The sequence below is a fragment of the Aristolochia californica genome, unplaced genomic scaffold, assembly GCF_029961685.1.
Source record: "Aristolochia californica isolate CCGP_79_NKW_82.1479 unplaced genomic scaffold, dmAriCali1.0.hap1 SCAF_3, whole genome shotgun sequence".
In the NCBI taxonomy this organism is placed as follows: Eukaryota; Viridiplantae; Streptophyta; class Magnoliopsida; order Piperales; family Aristolochiaceae; genus Aristolochia; species Aristolochia californica.
Window position 1 is genome coordinate 40393020 of NW_027181992.1, and position 17980 is coordinate 40410999.

Consider the following 17980-nt stretch of genomic DNA (forward strand, 5'->3'; position numbering starts at 1 on the left):
AACGACCAACTGACTGTGATATAGTAAGGGATAGCAAGGGTTAAACAAAATTCACATTAGAGAATATACCATCAAAATTGAACGAGGGAAGGTCTTCTTGCAATCATTCTGGTTAGTAACGAACGACTGGGCAGATATAGAACGCGAAATCCTATAGACCATTTTCAAGGATGACAACTTTTAAGCAACTAAGCCACCTGTAACACCTATGACTATGATCTGATTCGTATAGATCTCTATGATATAGTTGCTGCGCTCGTCATTCAAGAGACCCAACAACATCTAGTCAACATAAGGCGTGGCAAACAAACACTAACGAAAACAGCCACACCACAGCCCAATGCGAGCAGGCAGAAATCCCTTCAAAAACAAAGTGCCAATACATATGAAAAGTTTCTATACCGAAAATGATTGTCAAACTATGATACCATAAGTATTTCCTTAATTTATTTTTGATTTCAAACTTATGGAACTGAACAGTTTCATCTCTTAGAAAAGAAATTGGTGGGACTTCAAACTTCGAAAACTCCCACTTTCACAATCTGCAATCTTTAATCTGCAGAAAATGGCAAATCAAATGCCTAGTTAAAAGTGGAAAAAGTGTTCTATTTTATTTCTTAATAGAGATAAAACACAAGTTCTAAGACTAATTATGTATTAGAACCAAGAGAACGGAAAACAGTCCATGATCTAGCACAAAGTTCAAATTACCTTCAAAATGCGAGCTAGCCAAAATTTATTCCCTGGGCCAGAGGTAGTTCACTCCCATAGTTGATTGTGCTGCCAAAGGAGTAAAAAATAAATTAATCTGAAATCTGATCCCCTGGCTCAACATTTAGAATATAACTAAATGCAGTTTGGCTTAGCATAATATCGAGTATGAGTCAGCTATCCACAAAAACTGATCGACTGTTATCACCATATCAAAGCCTTGTCATAACATAACCTTATCACAACCATCTGAAAGATAATCTAAATGGATCCTTGTCCACCATTATGATCCACCATTTACTCAATTATACATTTTTTGGTACATTGACAACAAAAGACTAAACAGCGGGGACATAAGTCACCCGGTTGATTATACACCATTGAATTGGCAAAATCTAAACTTACCATGTTGAGCGTCGCATGTATTGTTTCCAAGAGTCGCTTCCTGCTTCACGGCCACCTCCTGTAGCCTTCTCACCACCAAATGCCCCACCAATCTCAGCACCATTGGTAGGAATGTTAACGTTTACTATCCCACAATCACTCCCGTGTGGTCTGCATAATTGAAATGGAAAAAACACAGGAATTACTTTGCATATATAGATACAAAGGAGAAGGTTTTAAAATTCAACTATTTGACTTTGGTTGCAGAAAACATTGCAAGAAATAATCCACCTATACACTGCATAAAACAACTTTAGTATCATCTCCGCTGATAGGCCATCAAAATTTTATCGAGTAGATTGAGCATCTGGCTCAATGGCCACATAGGTTTTTAGTGTAAGGTCTAAGGTTTCAGTCTTATCAGGGAAGTGGCCTAATGTGCATGTTCAAAAAGAAATTATATCTAGTAATTACATTAATTTAGCTATTTGTCATACATTTAGAAATATCGATGACCAAACAACTATACCATTAGATCAGGGTTTTAGAGAGTACAAATACAGCAGTCTAGCTTGGGATAGGAACAGCCTAACAACTATACCACATGTTGTCAGATTAGCCAGTCATCCACCTGGTCAACCGACAAGATCTGTGTTAACCCACTTCAGCCTCCAGTTGAGATGTTACAATATCATAAACAAAACAGCTGAATTTACAGTCGAATTTTAAATGTTATGCTCTTCATTAAGCCACAGCCAAGTTTCTCTTTTTCCTCCAATAAATTTGAAACTCTTGATCCCCATCACTTATCCTAAAATTAGATAGGTTTAATGGTCTAACTTTCCATTTTTCATAATCTCTAGAGCTTTTACCATTTAGTTAGGTACCTAACAACTAACATCTTGTATCAAAGTACCTATGTCTAATGTTTGAATCCCAAAAGGGGACGACCATGGTAGTGCTACCAATGCCAAAGTGAGAGTCATCATAAAGATGGAATAGGTTAACTAATTCGAGTGGAGTTGTCACAAAGTGAGGTTTATGACCTAGAGGGGATGACATGAGGAAACAACTAGCGGTGCCAAAGTGAGTATCATTATAAAAGGTGAAAAGGGCTACCTAATATAGAGTGAAAGTCAAATAATAGATTATAGTGGACATCAACACGGAAACATTTGTATGCACCTGTGGGGACAACCCTAAGCTCATGAGTATTCGAGGTTGGACCAATCGAGTACACGCTAAGTCTAGGAGCATTCATTAACTCTGAAAATTTTAACCAATTGGCTACATAACATCTATCAACATATTATGGCAAACATGAAGAAAAGAACTTGAGATCAAGTTTAAGGCGTGAATGATCTTCATGCCTCAAATGTGGAAGACATAGCTGAAGAACAAAGTCACCCACTAACAATTGAAGGTATATGAAAGATGGAAGAATGACAGGAAAGAAGAAGACAGAGAAAGTAGCCTACTATTAGTATTCTTCAGTTAGGAAACTAATCAAATTAGTGTTTTTTTTTCTTTTCGTTTTTTCTTTTTTGAGAAAGCCAACAAGTATAGACTTGTACTAGTAGTTGGGTTAGTTAACAATCCCCTTATTAGGGAAATTTTCCATTGTGCAAATCTCTAGTTAGTAAATCTACAATATTTTTGTAGTAGTTAATCGTATCTTAGAAATCTAAAGAACGTAAATTTATGAATGACATTTTCTTAACTAGCTGCAGAATTCCCTCCATAGCTAGTTGTTTCAATTCAGAAGGTCAAAATTCAACTATAATGAGAAAGTTCAGCACTACAAAAAATTTGTTAAGGTGAGTTAACTTATTTTTGAAACTCTATGCTTGAGTTTTAATAGGAAACTCCATTTGAGAGGTGGTTAAATCACAGGATCTTCTACAACTTAATCAGGTTCTTGGAGAGAATTAATACAATTGTTTTTTAGTTGTTTTTTTTTTTTTTAACCAAAGCAAATTTTATTGAAGGCAGAGATAGGAATAAAAGAAACAAACAAAAGGCTAGACAAGAGGTTCTCCTGTGATAACAAGTGATTGGAGGGAGGCCCCTTGTTTTGCCAAGGAATCAGCTAGAAAATTAGCTGATCTAGGAACATGAATTCAGGTGCAATCAATAGAAGATACAACATCAACAATCTCAAAATATGTTTTCCGATGGCACCATGGGGTTTTGGATGTCGAGGAGCACCATCCAATCACCCATATGGAGTCCCCTTCAATTGGAGGTTGCCACTTAGGTGGAAAATTTGAAGAAGAGGCTGAACCTCAACTGAGGTGGAATCTGTATTACCCTGTGCACAACCATCGAAATTCAACTTCAAGGTTCCACTGGGGCAAGGGGAGGATCCATTCTTCCGTATTGATCAAGTGAGCTGGCCCAGATATTTGGACGACCAGCCACCGATTCTCTAGAATAGATGTGCCTTTTAGGTCCTCAAACTCTTTCCTGGTGTTAATCCAAGAAGCTATCATCCTTGTGATCTAGTATATGGCTTCTTGGGCTAAAGAAACTTGTTATTGAAACTCCTATTGTTCCCCCAGTCCATAGCAGCGGGTGCATTTGCCCAATTGGCTGAGCATTTCAAGCTACCTGGGACACAACTATTAATCCCCAGCTTGTTTAAGAAATGCCCCAAATATCTGCCAAGCAATGGACACTGCAGCAGCAGGTGATTGATATTCTCTTCTACTTCTCCACAGAAAATATAGTACAAACACACACATACACATACACACAAGATTGTTGACCTCTTCCTTGTTTTTTAAAGAATAAAGAATCACTAACTTCGCATTAGCAGCAATTAAAGGAGATTCAATCACGCAACAATAGCACATATACTCAACAATTCATCATTTCTAGCAACTAGCATGCCATGTCATACAGCTCAAAGTCGTTGTTCATTTCTAATTACCAATCAAAGAATACGCACACAGACACAGACACAGACACAGACACACAGACATGGACACCCTTGGCATTAGCAGCAATTAAAGGAGATTCAGTCATGCAAAAATAGCACACATACTCGACCATTCATTATTTCTAGCAACTAGCATGTCACATCATACAGTTCAAAGTAGTTGTTCATTGCAGATTACGGATCAGGGAGAACTTCGAAATCAAGTACCTCATCATAACCAAGGGCAAAAGTTTTTTTCTGCCTATATGTCATCCAACTAGACATACCAAGTATGACCATGATGAAGACAAACTTCACACTCATCTTGAGGCTCTGGACATGGACAATGCAGGTTTTGATGAGGGACTCTTAAAGAAGTTTCCATACTGGACCTCCATTAGTCAGTGTAATGTCTTGGAGGGGAAAGTGTTACAATGTGGGACCCACCATGGTGCACGAGCTGGTGGGACCCACCATGAGGGCATAGGACACCAAAAAGAGTCCTCACCCAAGCTAGCACGAGTTAACAAGATAAGAAGCACAAGCTGAAATGAGTTAGAAGACTTGAAGATCAAGTAGGACCCACAAAGATACCATGAGCTGGCAACCTTATCAATATGAGCTGGAAGATCAAGTAGGACCCACAAGGATAAGGCCATGAGCTGGCCTCCTCCCTTATATTCACGTTATTGAAGAAGAGTTCTAATTCAACTCATATTAAACTTCTAGAAGATTGTGTTGATAGACTTATCTTAGAGAGTTGGAATGTAATTAGGACATTACAAGGTTAATTGTATAAGGACTCTATCTCTTCCTCTACTATAAATAGAGGTGTTGTAATTCGGAATTAATCAAGTTACCTCTCTCTTTGCTTGGCGCACATCTCTCTTTTCTTTTTTCCTTCTCTCTACCTGAGAGCTCTTCCTCCCTTTTCTTTTTTTCCTTTCTTCTTTCTCTTGAATAGAATATTGGAAAAGGGATCCTAAATTCAACATGGTATCAGAGCATTAAATTTAGGATCCCTCGTCATAAGGAATGCTCTAAAGAAGTGATGATCAACACCACTCAAAGAAGGCTCTTTTGTGAAGAAAGATCACAAACCGTGAGATAAGTGCTTAATTTTTTTTCCTTCATGTTACCGGTTTCCGAATTTAGAAGATGATTTAAAGATGAGTATGTGAATGCTTTTCATCTTATTATATTATGGATATGCATGCCTCTCCATCTAGAAGAAGCTATCAAAACAGTTTTGTCGATTTGGAAATTCTGTTAACCGAGACCAGTCCATGATCAAATTGTTGAAATTTTTTTTTTTTGTGGGAACAAGAGTCCCCTGGTATAGAAGATTGTTATTGAGTCTCTTATGAGTGGTATTAGAGAAAAAAATCAGAATAATAATTTAGTATCAATGCTAAAGTTCCCCATACATCGAGTTGTTTAAAGAATACAACTTGGTGTTATTGTTAGAATTTTTTTTTGAAGAAGGGCCTATCATGGCTGAAGAGAATATGAATATCAAAAGTGATTTACTGAGAATTACCAGTATACCCTTACGTGGGGCATCAAATTTTATGAGATGGTCCACATCGGTTCGGAGGTTTCTTATAACAAAAGACCTACTTGGTCACCTCACCACCCGAGGACCACCTATTGATGAAGATGATATTTTTTATAACAAATGGTTGAAAAATGATACTTTGGTGATTAGTTGGCTAATCAACAGCATGGAAGAACATGTCTCCAACAATGTCATTCATCTTAACACTGCTAAACAAATTTGGGAGACATGTGCTAAATTGTACTCTTGCCCGGATACTCTACATAGATCATACGATATTCTCCAAAGGATGTTGAATACTAAACAAGGAGAAAATATCCAAGAGTACTTGGCCCGCTTTAGAGGCTTTCTTCTAGAGTGGAAGTTAGCTCAGCCTTCAACCACAGATATTTCTATCCAAGACAAGTAGAAGGAAGCCTTAATTACTGCTATTTGCCTTGCATATAGTAAACCCCATCTTGAGATTGCCAAGAGTCAACTTCTGAGTGCTTCTACTGTCCCCAAGTTTGATGATGTTTGTGCAACACTACTCCGTATTCCAGACACTTCTTCCTCCACTACTGAAGTATCATCCGTTGTGTATTCAGATCATAGAGGACCATCATCTGACCACGGCCGAGGCTGAGGCAGAGGTTATAGAGGAGGCCGAGGAAGAGGTGGAAGGACTGGTGCTGGTAGAGCAAATGGGAAAGAATGTACTCATTGTAAAAAAATTGGCCACACTAAAAAAAGGCATGCAGTTATTGTGGACAATATGGTCATTATAAAGAAATATGCTATAAAGCCAATGGACAGTTAGAATTGACAAAGGCTAATCAAGCCTTTGTAAGTGATACAAAAGAAGAGCAGCCCACAAAATCAGCAGCACAGAAAAATTTTACTGATGAAAAGTATGAGGTATTTCAGAAAATGAGGACAATGTTGGGTTCTTCTCCTGGTTCCTCTGCAAATACTGCTACCGCTACTACTTCAGGGATGCTATCTGCCTCATCTTCATCCTGGATAATTTGACTCAGGAGCCTACGAGCATCTTATAGGTAACAAAAATTTATTACATTCTCTATCTCCGAGTCTTTCACTCAAGTTTGTTACCACAGCTGACGGTTCTCAAACCAAAGTCTAAGGGAAAGGATCCATTTCTGTCACACCATCACTTCCGCTCACTGATATTCTTTTCATTCCTACTTTCCCTTTAAATCTATTATCTATTAGTCAGCTAACAAAATATTTTAATTGCTCTGTTACCTTCTCACCAACTTCATGTGAATTTCAGGATCTTATAACGAAGCAGGTGATGTCAGAGTGGTTCCGTCCACTCTTGTAGGCGGTAGCTTTCTGCACCTAACAGATCGGTCTTTTGGGTGTATTGGCTAGCTACTGTCATGGTATCAGAGCTGGGCATGCCACGTCCCGCGTTCGAATCCCGTGAGAGGCGGTAGAGAATGGGCGGGGTGGGTGTCAGAGTGGTTCCGTCCACTCTTGTAGGCGGTAGCTTTCTGCACCTAACAGATCGGTCTTTTGGGTGTATTGATTGGTAGAGGCCATGAACAATGAGGGGTTTTACTACCTGGACATGCCAAAAATGAATATGGTTTTCACTACTGAAAATGAGACAAGGTTATGGCACAATCGGTTGGGACATCTATCTGCACGGTCTCTTCGTTATGTGTTTCCTTCTCTTAAAGTAAGGTCAGAATTTCATTGTGGGGTTTGTCAATTGAGTCAACATCAAAGGAGTACATACTCACCTCGTCCAGAAGTCAAAAATGTTACTCCATTTTCTTTAATTCATATTGATATTTGGGGGCCCTTAAGTGTCTCCAACATTTCTCAAGCAAAATATTTTATTACATTTATTGATGATTTCACTCGCACAATTTGGTTGTTTATATTTAAGGAGCATTCTAAGAAACCATTTATTTTTAGGTCATTTCATGCTTTGGTACTCACACAGTTTGGTCAGAAAATAAAAATTCTTCAATCTGATAATGCCAAAGAATATGTTTCCAAAGACCTTGACTCTTTTTGTCAAGAAAATGGCATTATCCATCAAACATCATGTGTCTACACTCCTCAACAAAAAGGTGTAGCCGAACGAAAAAATCGTCATATTCTTGAGGTAGCTCGAGGTTTATTATATGTCATGAAAGTTCCATACTTTTATTGGCCTCATGCAGTCCTTACGGCTTACTTTCTTATAAATCGTCTACCATCTTCCGTTCTTGGTAATAAATCTCCTTACTCTAAATTATTACCAAATGATGATCCGTTTTCACTACCTTTGAAAGTCTTTGGATGTCAATGTTTTGTTCATAATTCATTTCATAGACACAGCAAACTTGATCCTAAATCTATCAAGTGTATCTTCTTGGGATACTCTCGCACACAAAAGGGTTATGTTTGTTATAGTCTCACTCTTCAATGTTTATTTGTGTCTAGGGATGCAACATTTTTTGAAGACTCCGCATTTTATTTTGATAGTGCTCCTCCTGGTCTGTCCTCAGTACCAGGTTCCCCTCGACCGGTTGTGCCCCGTGATACAGAGATTATTCAACCCCCAAAGCAAGTGGCCGACATCACACCTGCCGAGTTAACAGATCCAATAGAGGTAAGTCCTTCATCCCTAGTTATTTTTGGCCCTCAATATGATACTCGTCCTATTGCTGTAAGGAAAGAACCTAGAACATGCACTAGACCTTCTACTTCTCATCCTATTTCAAATTTTGTGTCTCATCATCGCTTCTCACCTTTATGTTGTCAGGTTTTTTCTTCTATTTCCTCCATATATGTTCCACAGTCCTATTAGGAGGCTCTACAACATCCAGGTGGAAGGCAGCAATGGATGAGAAATGAAAGCACTTAATGACAATCAGGCATGGTCACTGGTTATATGCAACAACCACCTGGGTATGTGGTTGAGGGGGAGTTAGTATGCCGCCTAAAAAAATCTTTGTATGGTCTAAAGCAATCCCCTCAGGGCATGGTTTGAGAAATTTAGTCAAGCCCTCATACGGGCTGGCTTTTACAGATGCTCTGGAGATCACTCAGTATTTATTGAAAACACACCAAGAGGTAAGGTAATTCTGGCTATATATGTTGATGATATCATTTTAACTGGTGGTGATTCCGAGGGCATCCAAAAAACAAAGGAAAAAATGTGCTGAATTCAAGACGAAGGATCTTGGACTACTCAAATATTTTTTGGGTATTGAAGTATTACAATCCAGACATGGGATTGTGCAATCCCAAAGGAAGTATGCCCTTGATCTATTTGAGGAGACAGGAATGATGGGATGCAAACCAGCAGACACTCCTATGGACTCAAATACAAAATTATGTGGAGGCACTGGAGAAGATGTAGATATTGGAAAATATCAAAGACTAGTGGGAAGACTTATTTATCTGTGTGTAACAAGGCCGGATATATCATATGCAGTAAGTGTGGTAAGTCAATACATGCACAAGCCACAACATAGTCATTGGCAAACACTTGAAAGGATAATACGATATCTGAAAGGAGCTCCAGAAAGAGGTTTCTCTATAAAAACCATGGTCACTTCAACATCGAAGGATTCTTAGATGCAGACTGGGCCGGATTCCCGGATGACAGAAAATCTACTTCGGGATTTTGTACAATGGTTGGAGGGAATTTGGTTACATGGAAAAGCAAGAAACAAAATTTAGTAGCATGGTCTAGTGCGAAAGCAGAATACAGAGCCATGGCACACACTGTTAGTGAACTCCTATGGATAAGATCTCTTCTCACAGAATTGGGATTCTACAAAGAAGCTCCGATAGATCTATATAGTGATAATCAAGTACCAATACACATTACATCAAATCCAGTCTTCCATAAAAGAACAAAGCATATTAAAGTGGTCTGCCATTTTATACGAGAAAAGTTCCAAGCAGGTTTTTTATCCCTAAGGCATATATCATCACAAAGTCAAGTTGCAGATATTCTCACCAAGCCGGTCACTCACAAGATTATATCTAAAATCTGCAACAAGCTGGGCATTTATGATGTTTTCTCACCCCCAGCTTGAGGGGGAGTGTTACAATGTGGGACCCACCATGGTGCACGAGCTGGTGGGACCCACCATAAGGACGTGGGACACCAAGAAGAGTCCTCACCCAAGCTAGCGAGTTAACAAGATAAGAAGTACAAGCTGAAATGAGTTAGAAGACTTTAAGACCAAGTGGGACCCACAAAGATACCACGAGCTGGCAACCTTATCAATATGAGTTGGAAGATCATGTGGGACCCACAAGGATAAGGCCACGAGCTGGCCTCCTCCCTTATATTCACATTATTGAAGAAGAGTTCTAGTTCAACTCATATTAGACTTCTAGTAGATTGTGTTGATAGACTTATCTTAGAGAGTGAGAGTTGGAATGTAATTAGGAGATTGAAAGGCTAATTGTATAAGGACTCTATCTCTTCCTCTACTATAAATAGAGGTGTTGTAATTCGGAATTAATCAAGTTACACATCTCCTTCTTGAGTAAATCTCTCTCTTTGCTTGGCATATATCTCTCTTTTCTTTTTTTCTTCTCGCTACCTGAGAGCTCTTCTTCCCTTTTCTTTTTTCCCTTTCTTCTTTCTCTTGCTCAGAATATTGGAAAAGGGATCCTAAATTCAATAGTAAGCTTCTATCTACAACAGGGCGTCTCACTCTCCTCAAGTCTTGTTTGGCAGGGCTGCCAAACTACCTGCTATCATTCATGCACTGTCCGGCCTCCGTTTGCTCCAAGATTGACGTCATCCATCGGTGCTTTCTCTGGAGAGGATCAGAAGACACCTTCAGATATCATTTGGTGAGTTGGAAGGATATTTGCATACCCTGTAATAGGGGTGGATTAGGCATCCGGCCTACGAAGGAAATGAACAAAGCCCTTGTGCTCAAATGGATTTGGAACTTCAACGTCAAGCATAACAGCCTATGGAGAGATATGGTCAGATTCTACCTTCAATGTTCAGGTGGCGTCACTCGCCTCCAATCCCCGATATGGAAATCAATTCAAAAGCTCCTCCCAGTATTCAGAGATGCTACTTCCTTCTACAAAGGCAATGGGAGGACCCTCCTCTTCTGGTTGGATGAATGGTGCAGCTCCCGCCCCCTCTCTGAGGACTTCCCGGAGCTCTCTAGGGTGGCTAGGGGCCTCTCTTGCTCAGTGGCTGATTCTTGGAGGGAGCATTCGTGGAGTCTCCCAATTCGCCAAGGACTAAATGATGAGGAAACTTCGGCTTTTTGCTCTCTCCTCTCCAGACTCAACAATACTACTATCCGTGAGCATGCAGTTGATAAACTAACTTGAAAGCCCAGTATCAATGGCCGATTCACTGTTGCTTCTGCCTACTCTCATATCAGAAAGCAAGACTACAATATGCATGAGCACAAGGCAAACCTGGCATGGAAGCTCTCAGTGCCAAGTAAAATCAAATCTTTTGTGTGGACGGCCATCAGGGAACAGATCCTCACATCTAATAACCTTCATAGAAGAGGCTTCACCGCCCCCGATCGTACTTTTCCCCTTTGTGGTGTGTGCGATGAGACAGTTCAGCATGTTCTCTTACATTGTGGATTTTCTTGGCAAGTTTGGATGAAGATTTTTCAGAAGATTGGACTCCAAATGGGGCTTCACCAGGACCTCTTCGGCACCTATGAGATGGTTATGACGATCCGCCTTCCTCGATTGGGCAAGTTAATTCTCTTGGCATGTCCCATGGTGCCTATGGCTCGAGCGAAATAACCGGAGATTCAACTCCAAAGCTAGCACCCCGGACAATACAGCTTCACATGTTGTCGGCCTTATCTTGAGTTGGTTACATACCAGGAAGGAGTTTGCCTCTCTATCGGGTGTTTCCCTTCAAAAAAACTGGAGTTTGATCGCTCATATGATGGGCCCTACTGCTGAGGTGAGTGCTCTTCTATTCGGCCTCCGAATCTTCAAGGATCGTCTCCATGGCAAACTGATTATTGAAGGTGACTGAAAGACTGTCATCAGTTGGTGTTCAAAAGATAGCTCCCCCCCTTGGCGCCATTGGCCCATCACTAATTGTATGGCTGACATTGTATCATCTATTCATTGTACTCATTCCTAGATCAACCAATTCTTTGGCTAATAAATTGGCAAAATTCGGAACCTACCAGCAATCTCTCATTGTTTGAGAAGGTTTACCCCCTTTGTAATCTGCTCGTTTGAGCTTTTATCTTAATTAAATTCAGCACCATTTAAAAAAAAATCAGTGTAATGTAATGATTACACCATAATTACATCACTCACAGCAGAATGACCACTTGTTTCTCCTAGCTTTTTGTCCTTATCCATGGGATTATTGGCAGCCTCAATGACTCTAAGATGATATTAGTAATCATCAGTAAAACTATCAAACTTGATTCGCAATCCACCCAACTACGCATTAATGCTCCCTACAAGTTCTTCCTGTTGTCCTGGAAGATGAATTTGCTGTCCCCTAACCCACTATAAGTGGGCAAATACGAGATATAAAAGTTAAAATAGATCTCAAGGAATTCCCCAAACGAGACTCTAATACCAAAAAAGTAACACAGAAGAGCAAAATGAGTAAGTAGAAAATAGATTTAGAATAAATAAATTATGCTAAAGACATCACGTCATAGTGACAATTGTTTGTCCATAACAGAAATAAATTGCACACTAAATCCACATTAAAATTAACTTAAATTGAAAAAATCAAGAAATCACTAATAAGATTCTTAGAGGAAAAGAAAAATAGCTTTATGTTTGAGAACCTCTCAAGCCTAATTAATTCTTTCAATTTTTTTCCAACAACATCGATTTCAAGGTTTTTGATTTCATAAGGAGGACAAAATTAGGGTTTAGAGAAAAAAGTAAAAACTTTCCAGGTTAGTCCTGATCTAATTTTAACCACAAAAAAAAAAAGAATTAAAATTTTCAGAAGAAAAGAAACACGAAAAAAGGTCCAAAAGAGAAAAGAATGCTGCAATTAGAAATTAGGAATAAAAAGAGAAAATTAAAATTAAAATTTAGAGTATGTGTCACAGCACATTTACGACAATCTGCAGTACAATAACTTGTACAGTGCCACAGTACAGTACCAAGCAACAATAAATTGCTACACCTCCCTGTACCTATGGGCCTCCCCATGTCATTTGCTCTGCCTTCCAAAAGCTTTTGGCATCCTGTTATTGAGTGTCTGGAGGGCCGTCTGGCTTCTTGGAGAGTAAGATTTCTCTCCAAAGCAGGTAAGCTTGTTCTTATTAAGTTTTGCCTTCACGGTATCTCATTTTACTTCCTCTCATTATATCGATGTCCTACCTCTGTCCGGAAAAGAATTGAACTCCTCAAGAGGAAATTTCTATGGGGAGGACCAAACGGAGAAAGGAAGTATAGTCTCGTGAAATGGGCTGAGGTATGCAAACCTAAACTCCTTGGAGGTCTCGGGATCTGTAATACTTCTACCACTAATTCTACCTTGCTGCTTAAATGGATTTGAAAATTTAATTTGTATCCTGATTTTATCTTAAGGACTTCATTTGCCGCTAAAGCAAATATATTATCTGGATGGTGGACTGAGGGTGGGAGACATTATAGGTTGTCCCCTGTGTGGAAAAAAATTGTAATTTTGTTGCCTAATTTCAAAAAGGCAGTCAAATGCTACACTGGTAAGGGAAATCTTACAAAATTTTGGTTAGACTGGTGGACAGGCCCGTGCAATATCAATATCAGCCATAGTTTGATTTCAAACTTGGCCAGAAATATGGAAACCACTATCTCAAACCAGTGGACCGATTTTGGAGAAAGAAACTTAAATCTCCGGAGAGCACTTTCGAACTCAAGAGGCTCTAGTGGCATCCAACCTCATCACTTGTCTATCCTCGGTAAGACCCCGAAATGTGCCCGATACACTCATATGGACACCTTGCACTCAAGGTACTTTTTCCACCTCCTCTACTTATAATTTCCTGAGCTACCCCAACCCCCCACAAACCAATCATCCTGCAGCCATCGCATGGACCTTGCTTCCCCCTCCTCGTGCAAAATTTTTTATTTGGAGCGCATGTCAGAACAAAATTATCACATTTGATTCTTTAACCCGACGAGGAACCCCTGTCCAGGACCCCTTATGCCCCTTCTGCTAAACTTCTCTCAAAACAGCCACCCATGTCCTCTTACTCTGCAATTTTGCCCACACTGTTTGGACTAGCCTCCTCGACAAAATCGGTTTCCAGTATTGCCCCTCTCAAAATCTTACATCAATAATCCTCTCTATTACTAATGCTAGCCTCCCAAAGCTCGGGAAATTACTTATCTCTTGCTGCGTTGGTCATATCATTTGAGCGTTATGGAAGGAAAGAAACAACCGAAAATTCAATTTAAAATCTATCCCTAGTGATATATTGATAAAAAATATTGTTGGCCAAGTTTCCATGTGGATCTTAATGCGTAAAGAATTCCGAAACGGCTCCAACCTTCGTGGGAACTGGCGGCTGATAGCTGGCATGTCTTATCCTTCTCAACCCCCAACTATGGAAATTTGGTCTCCCCCTCTGATGGGCCACTACAAATTGAATTTTGACGGTAACACTTTTGGATACCCTAGCCTTGCGGGTTTTGGTAGAGTTATCCACGATAGTAATGGTAGTCTTCTTTTCACCTTCGTTGGGCCAATTGGAATTTCAAACTCAACCATTGCTGAGCTCTCTAGTTTGCTTAATGGGTTGCAGATTTTCAAACGCCATCTGGTGGGACCCCTCTACATAGAAGGCGACTCAAAAATTGTTATCAACTGATATGCGAAGTCGGCTCCTCCATGGCGACACTAAGATATATTTTTTTATATTTGTAATTTAATTTCTCTTCTAAACTGTAATTGGAATCACATTCCTAGGTCAGCTAATCATTTAGCTAACACTCCAGCTAAATTAGGTGTTTCACTCCAACAACTTGTTGTAGAGGAAGACCCTTTTTAGCTAGGTATTGTACTCTTTACTCATTTAATAGCTTATACATCTTCATTAAAAAAAAAGCAACAATAAATTATTTTTAAAAAAAGAATTTGGATGAGATTAGGGAAGAAAGGCAGGCCAAGTTACAGAGAGTAGAACAAATAAAAATTAAGGAGAAAAAGTTTGAGAAGGAAAAGAAAAATGAGCCATCACACCTTGATTTGGAAGTCACTTCCAAGACTATAGCAGCTTTATCTAGCCACTAATGCCAAAAACTAACAGCCAAAAATAAAGCATCAAAGTGACTGAAAACCAATGTTGTTAAATCCAAACTGGCCATCAAACCGGATGGATGGCTGGCTTTGATTTCACCCAGTTAAATTGGGTTTCAGCCAGCGGTTGAACTAGAATGAGATGTCATTCAAAAAGATGACATGACGCCAATAGGTTTATGATATACTTACTATTTTTAACATTTTAAAACAAGAAAGTGCTGTAGTTGGCTGGTCAGGCAGTTACCAATGCATATAGTAGGTCCCGACTTCAAATTCTCTCTCCATACATTTCTGATAGTTCATTAAATTGGGCGGATCCAACCAGTAAAATTCATTGTTAAAGCGATTCACCTGGCTGGTTCCCTTGGTTTTTGGGTAAAAACGATTGTGCTCTATTTAAAAACCAGACAGGCGTCTGGTTCCTGTTCAACCAGTTTGGACTAGCCAGTCCAGTTCAGATCTGACAACACTGCTAATAACAAAGATCAAGGCTGAACAAAAAAGAAACCTTAAGAAGCTCCCGGGTTAATCCAAAAAAAGCCCAAAAGACAAAAGCCAACTAAAAAAAAGTTAAATAAACAAAACCCATATGAACTCTCAAACTTGAGTTCCTAGTCAAACAAAATTGCACAAACTCTTCACAATGAAATAGCCATCTTTCTTTTCCCTTCCCAGTAAATTTAAAACCCTTGATTCCCATCATACAGATTATTAAAATAAAAGTAGCAATGAAGTCAATCAGAAATGTAGTCAGAATGGAGCCAAACAAAAATGAGAAAAAACAAAAAACTGATTCCTGGAATTCAATTGAAAAAGAAAAAAAGTTAAAAATTTGCTCATAAATAGCAAAAGCTCTACTGTAGAAGCAGCAATTCAAGTAATCACTTTAACAACTTCACTAAGAATAGATGAAAATGTAAATGGTAACTCAAAACTAACCCAATCCATTTGAATATTATTTCAGGCCGCCTTGTAAAGATTGAGCTACTTAACCCTTGTGGTACAGAGTTGTTTATTTCAATTGCTTCTTTTAGAGTCTGCAAAATAAGGAGTAATTGATAAAAAAAAAAATAGCAAAATAAAAGGAACCGGAAGACACTTAGGAAAGCAAATAATGAAACAATTACCTGAAATTTCATAACATGGAGAACAGGAGCAAACAACTCTTCCTTGACTACAGGTGCATCAGGAGAGATCTCAACAATTGTTGGTTGCACGAAATTTCCACCAGATTCTACAACAGATCCGCCTACAAGAATTTTTCCTCCCTGAATGTATTATGTCTAACAGTGAGAAATTCCTTTTAGAAATCTGATGGAGAGAAACTTTATAAAATGTACAATGACAACTTAACAACTCTTTTCATATTCCAGAAATAATTCAAGCAATTTTTACTGTCAAGTGGAAAGCACAAAAACCTTACAATAGTCAAATCCTCTCAAGTAGGAACTAAGGAAGACAATCTGAGCTAAACAATTTTGTCCAAGTGAGAAGAAACAAAATAAAATTTCATACAAAATTTGACACTTTGTATGATTATTTACCATCACTACAAATTCTACCACAATATAAAGCCTTGATGCATGAGAAGTGAAAACAGAAAGCTTTACCTCTCTGTGAAGTTTTGGGGTACTATTAATAACATTAAAAAAAATGCTCACGCACAAGTTGATCCAATAACCCAAATCAAGCTGGAATTACTGACTATTAAAGGCAATGTGCAGTAAAAATATATGACAGAAGCAAATAAATAAATAAATTATATATATTGATAAGTAAGAATGAGACATGCCTGAGATTTTATGACTTCCATGCCTCTCACAAAGTTTTCCCTTGAAGCAGGAGTATGCAATGGTCCCAGCAAAGTTCCTTTCTCTAAAGGGTCTCCAATTTTTACTTGCTTGTAAACTCCAATTAGTTGATCAAGCACATGTTGATATACATTTTCATGAAGAAGCTGCTCAAAAGCCAAATTAGTTTCAAAGAACTGAGGTCCATAATTTTTGCATACATTCAGAAAGTAAAATATTAGCTTCAGAATGAGCAACTTTACCAGCCGACGGCATGTTGTGCACCGCTGGCCAGCCGTTCCAACAGCAGCAAATAGAACAGAGCGAACAGCTAGTTGAATATCAGCATCATCCATAACAATTATAGCATTGTTTCCACTCAGTTCAAGCAAACATTTGCCAAACCTCTTGTTTACAGTCTGTTGAACCATCGATCCCACCTGCGCTTAGATAAATGCTTCTTGAGTTCCAATAGTTCACTAGTATCAATGAAATAACAAATGTTGAGGCTTTATTGGGCTTTAACTTGGGTTAGTTTTGCAGCCTGAAAGAGTTTTTTTTATGTTCTAATTTTGGCATTTTTCTAGTGTACCCTAATTTTTGAGTTATTGCAATATTTTAGTTTGGGCTGGTTATTTTTAAGTGTTATTGGCAACAAAAGCCTCAACTGTTTTGTATTAAATAAGTTTATAAGTAAGAATTGCAGAGCTTTCTTATTGCCCTGGTTGTGATGCCTTCTTTTTTTTTTTTTCCTCTTTCTTCTCAAACTTGTCTTTTTCATTTCTGGCCTTTTAGTTTTTGGATCTTTTTTTTTCCAAAATCACTGTTTTTTTTTTTTTTTTTTTTTGAGAAAAAGTGTGAAAGTATATTACTGAGAGAGAGAGATACAAACCTAACTAAACAGGACCTTCCTCCACAACAAGATTATGGAGAAAAACACCTGTTTTAGCCTGTTTATCCGCTAAGTGATTAGCGGATCTAGGAATAAAATTCCATGTACATTGTAATTGAGAAGTTAAGGTACATACATCATCAGAAAGATTCCAATGACGCCAAGGCGGTTTACATTTCTTAGTCCCCCAACTGATAACGACTTGAGAATCGCCTTCAACATATAATGGACCTACTAACCTTTGATGGAACAGTTTGAGACCATTAAATAATCTAGATAACTCTACCGTAGTAGAATCTGAAATCCCAATAGGTCCAGCAAAAGAAATGAGAAGATTCTCTTTTATCATCGTGAATAACCCCACCATAGCCAGCAGGTCCCGGACAACCAAATGCACTTCCGTCAAAGTTTAGTTTAAAGTATCCGGCCTGGGGGGGGAGACCAAGTCTTCATTATAGGAGGTCGAGGGGGATAACACATTTTTGCAACCAGATTC

The 17980-nt window shown here is 38.7% G+C and overlaps 1 protein-coding gene across 1 annotated transcript in view; it reads right to left on the bottom strand.

Annotated features, from left to right (window-relative positions):
- Positions 1-318: 318 nt before the first annotated feature.
- Positions 319-17980, bottom strand: part of LOC137960103 (aldehyde dehydrogenase family 7 member A1) — a 29521-nt gene continuing 11859 nt past the window's right edge. Inside the window, exons 9-15 of the mRNA XM_068807586.1 lie at positions 16856-17032; positions 16595-16759; positions 15930-16070; positions 15742-15839; positions 1117-1266; positions 712-780; positions 319-556 (exon numbers count right to left, since the gene is read on the bottom strand). Coding sequence (XP_068663687.1) covers positions 726-780; positions 1117-1266; positions 15742-15839; positions 15930-16070; positions 16595-16759; positions 16856-17032 — 786 coding nt within the window. The 3' untranslated portion in view covers positions 319-556; positions 712-725. The remainder of the gene's footprint in view (positions 557-711; positions 781-1116; positions 1267-15741; positions 15840-15929; positions 16071-16594; positions 16760-16855; positions 17033-17980) is intronic.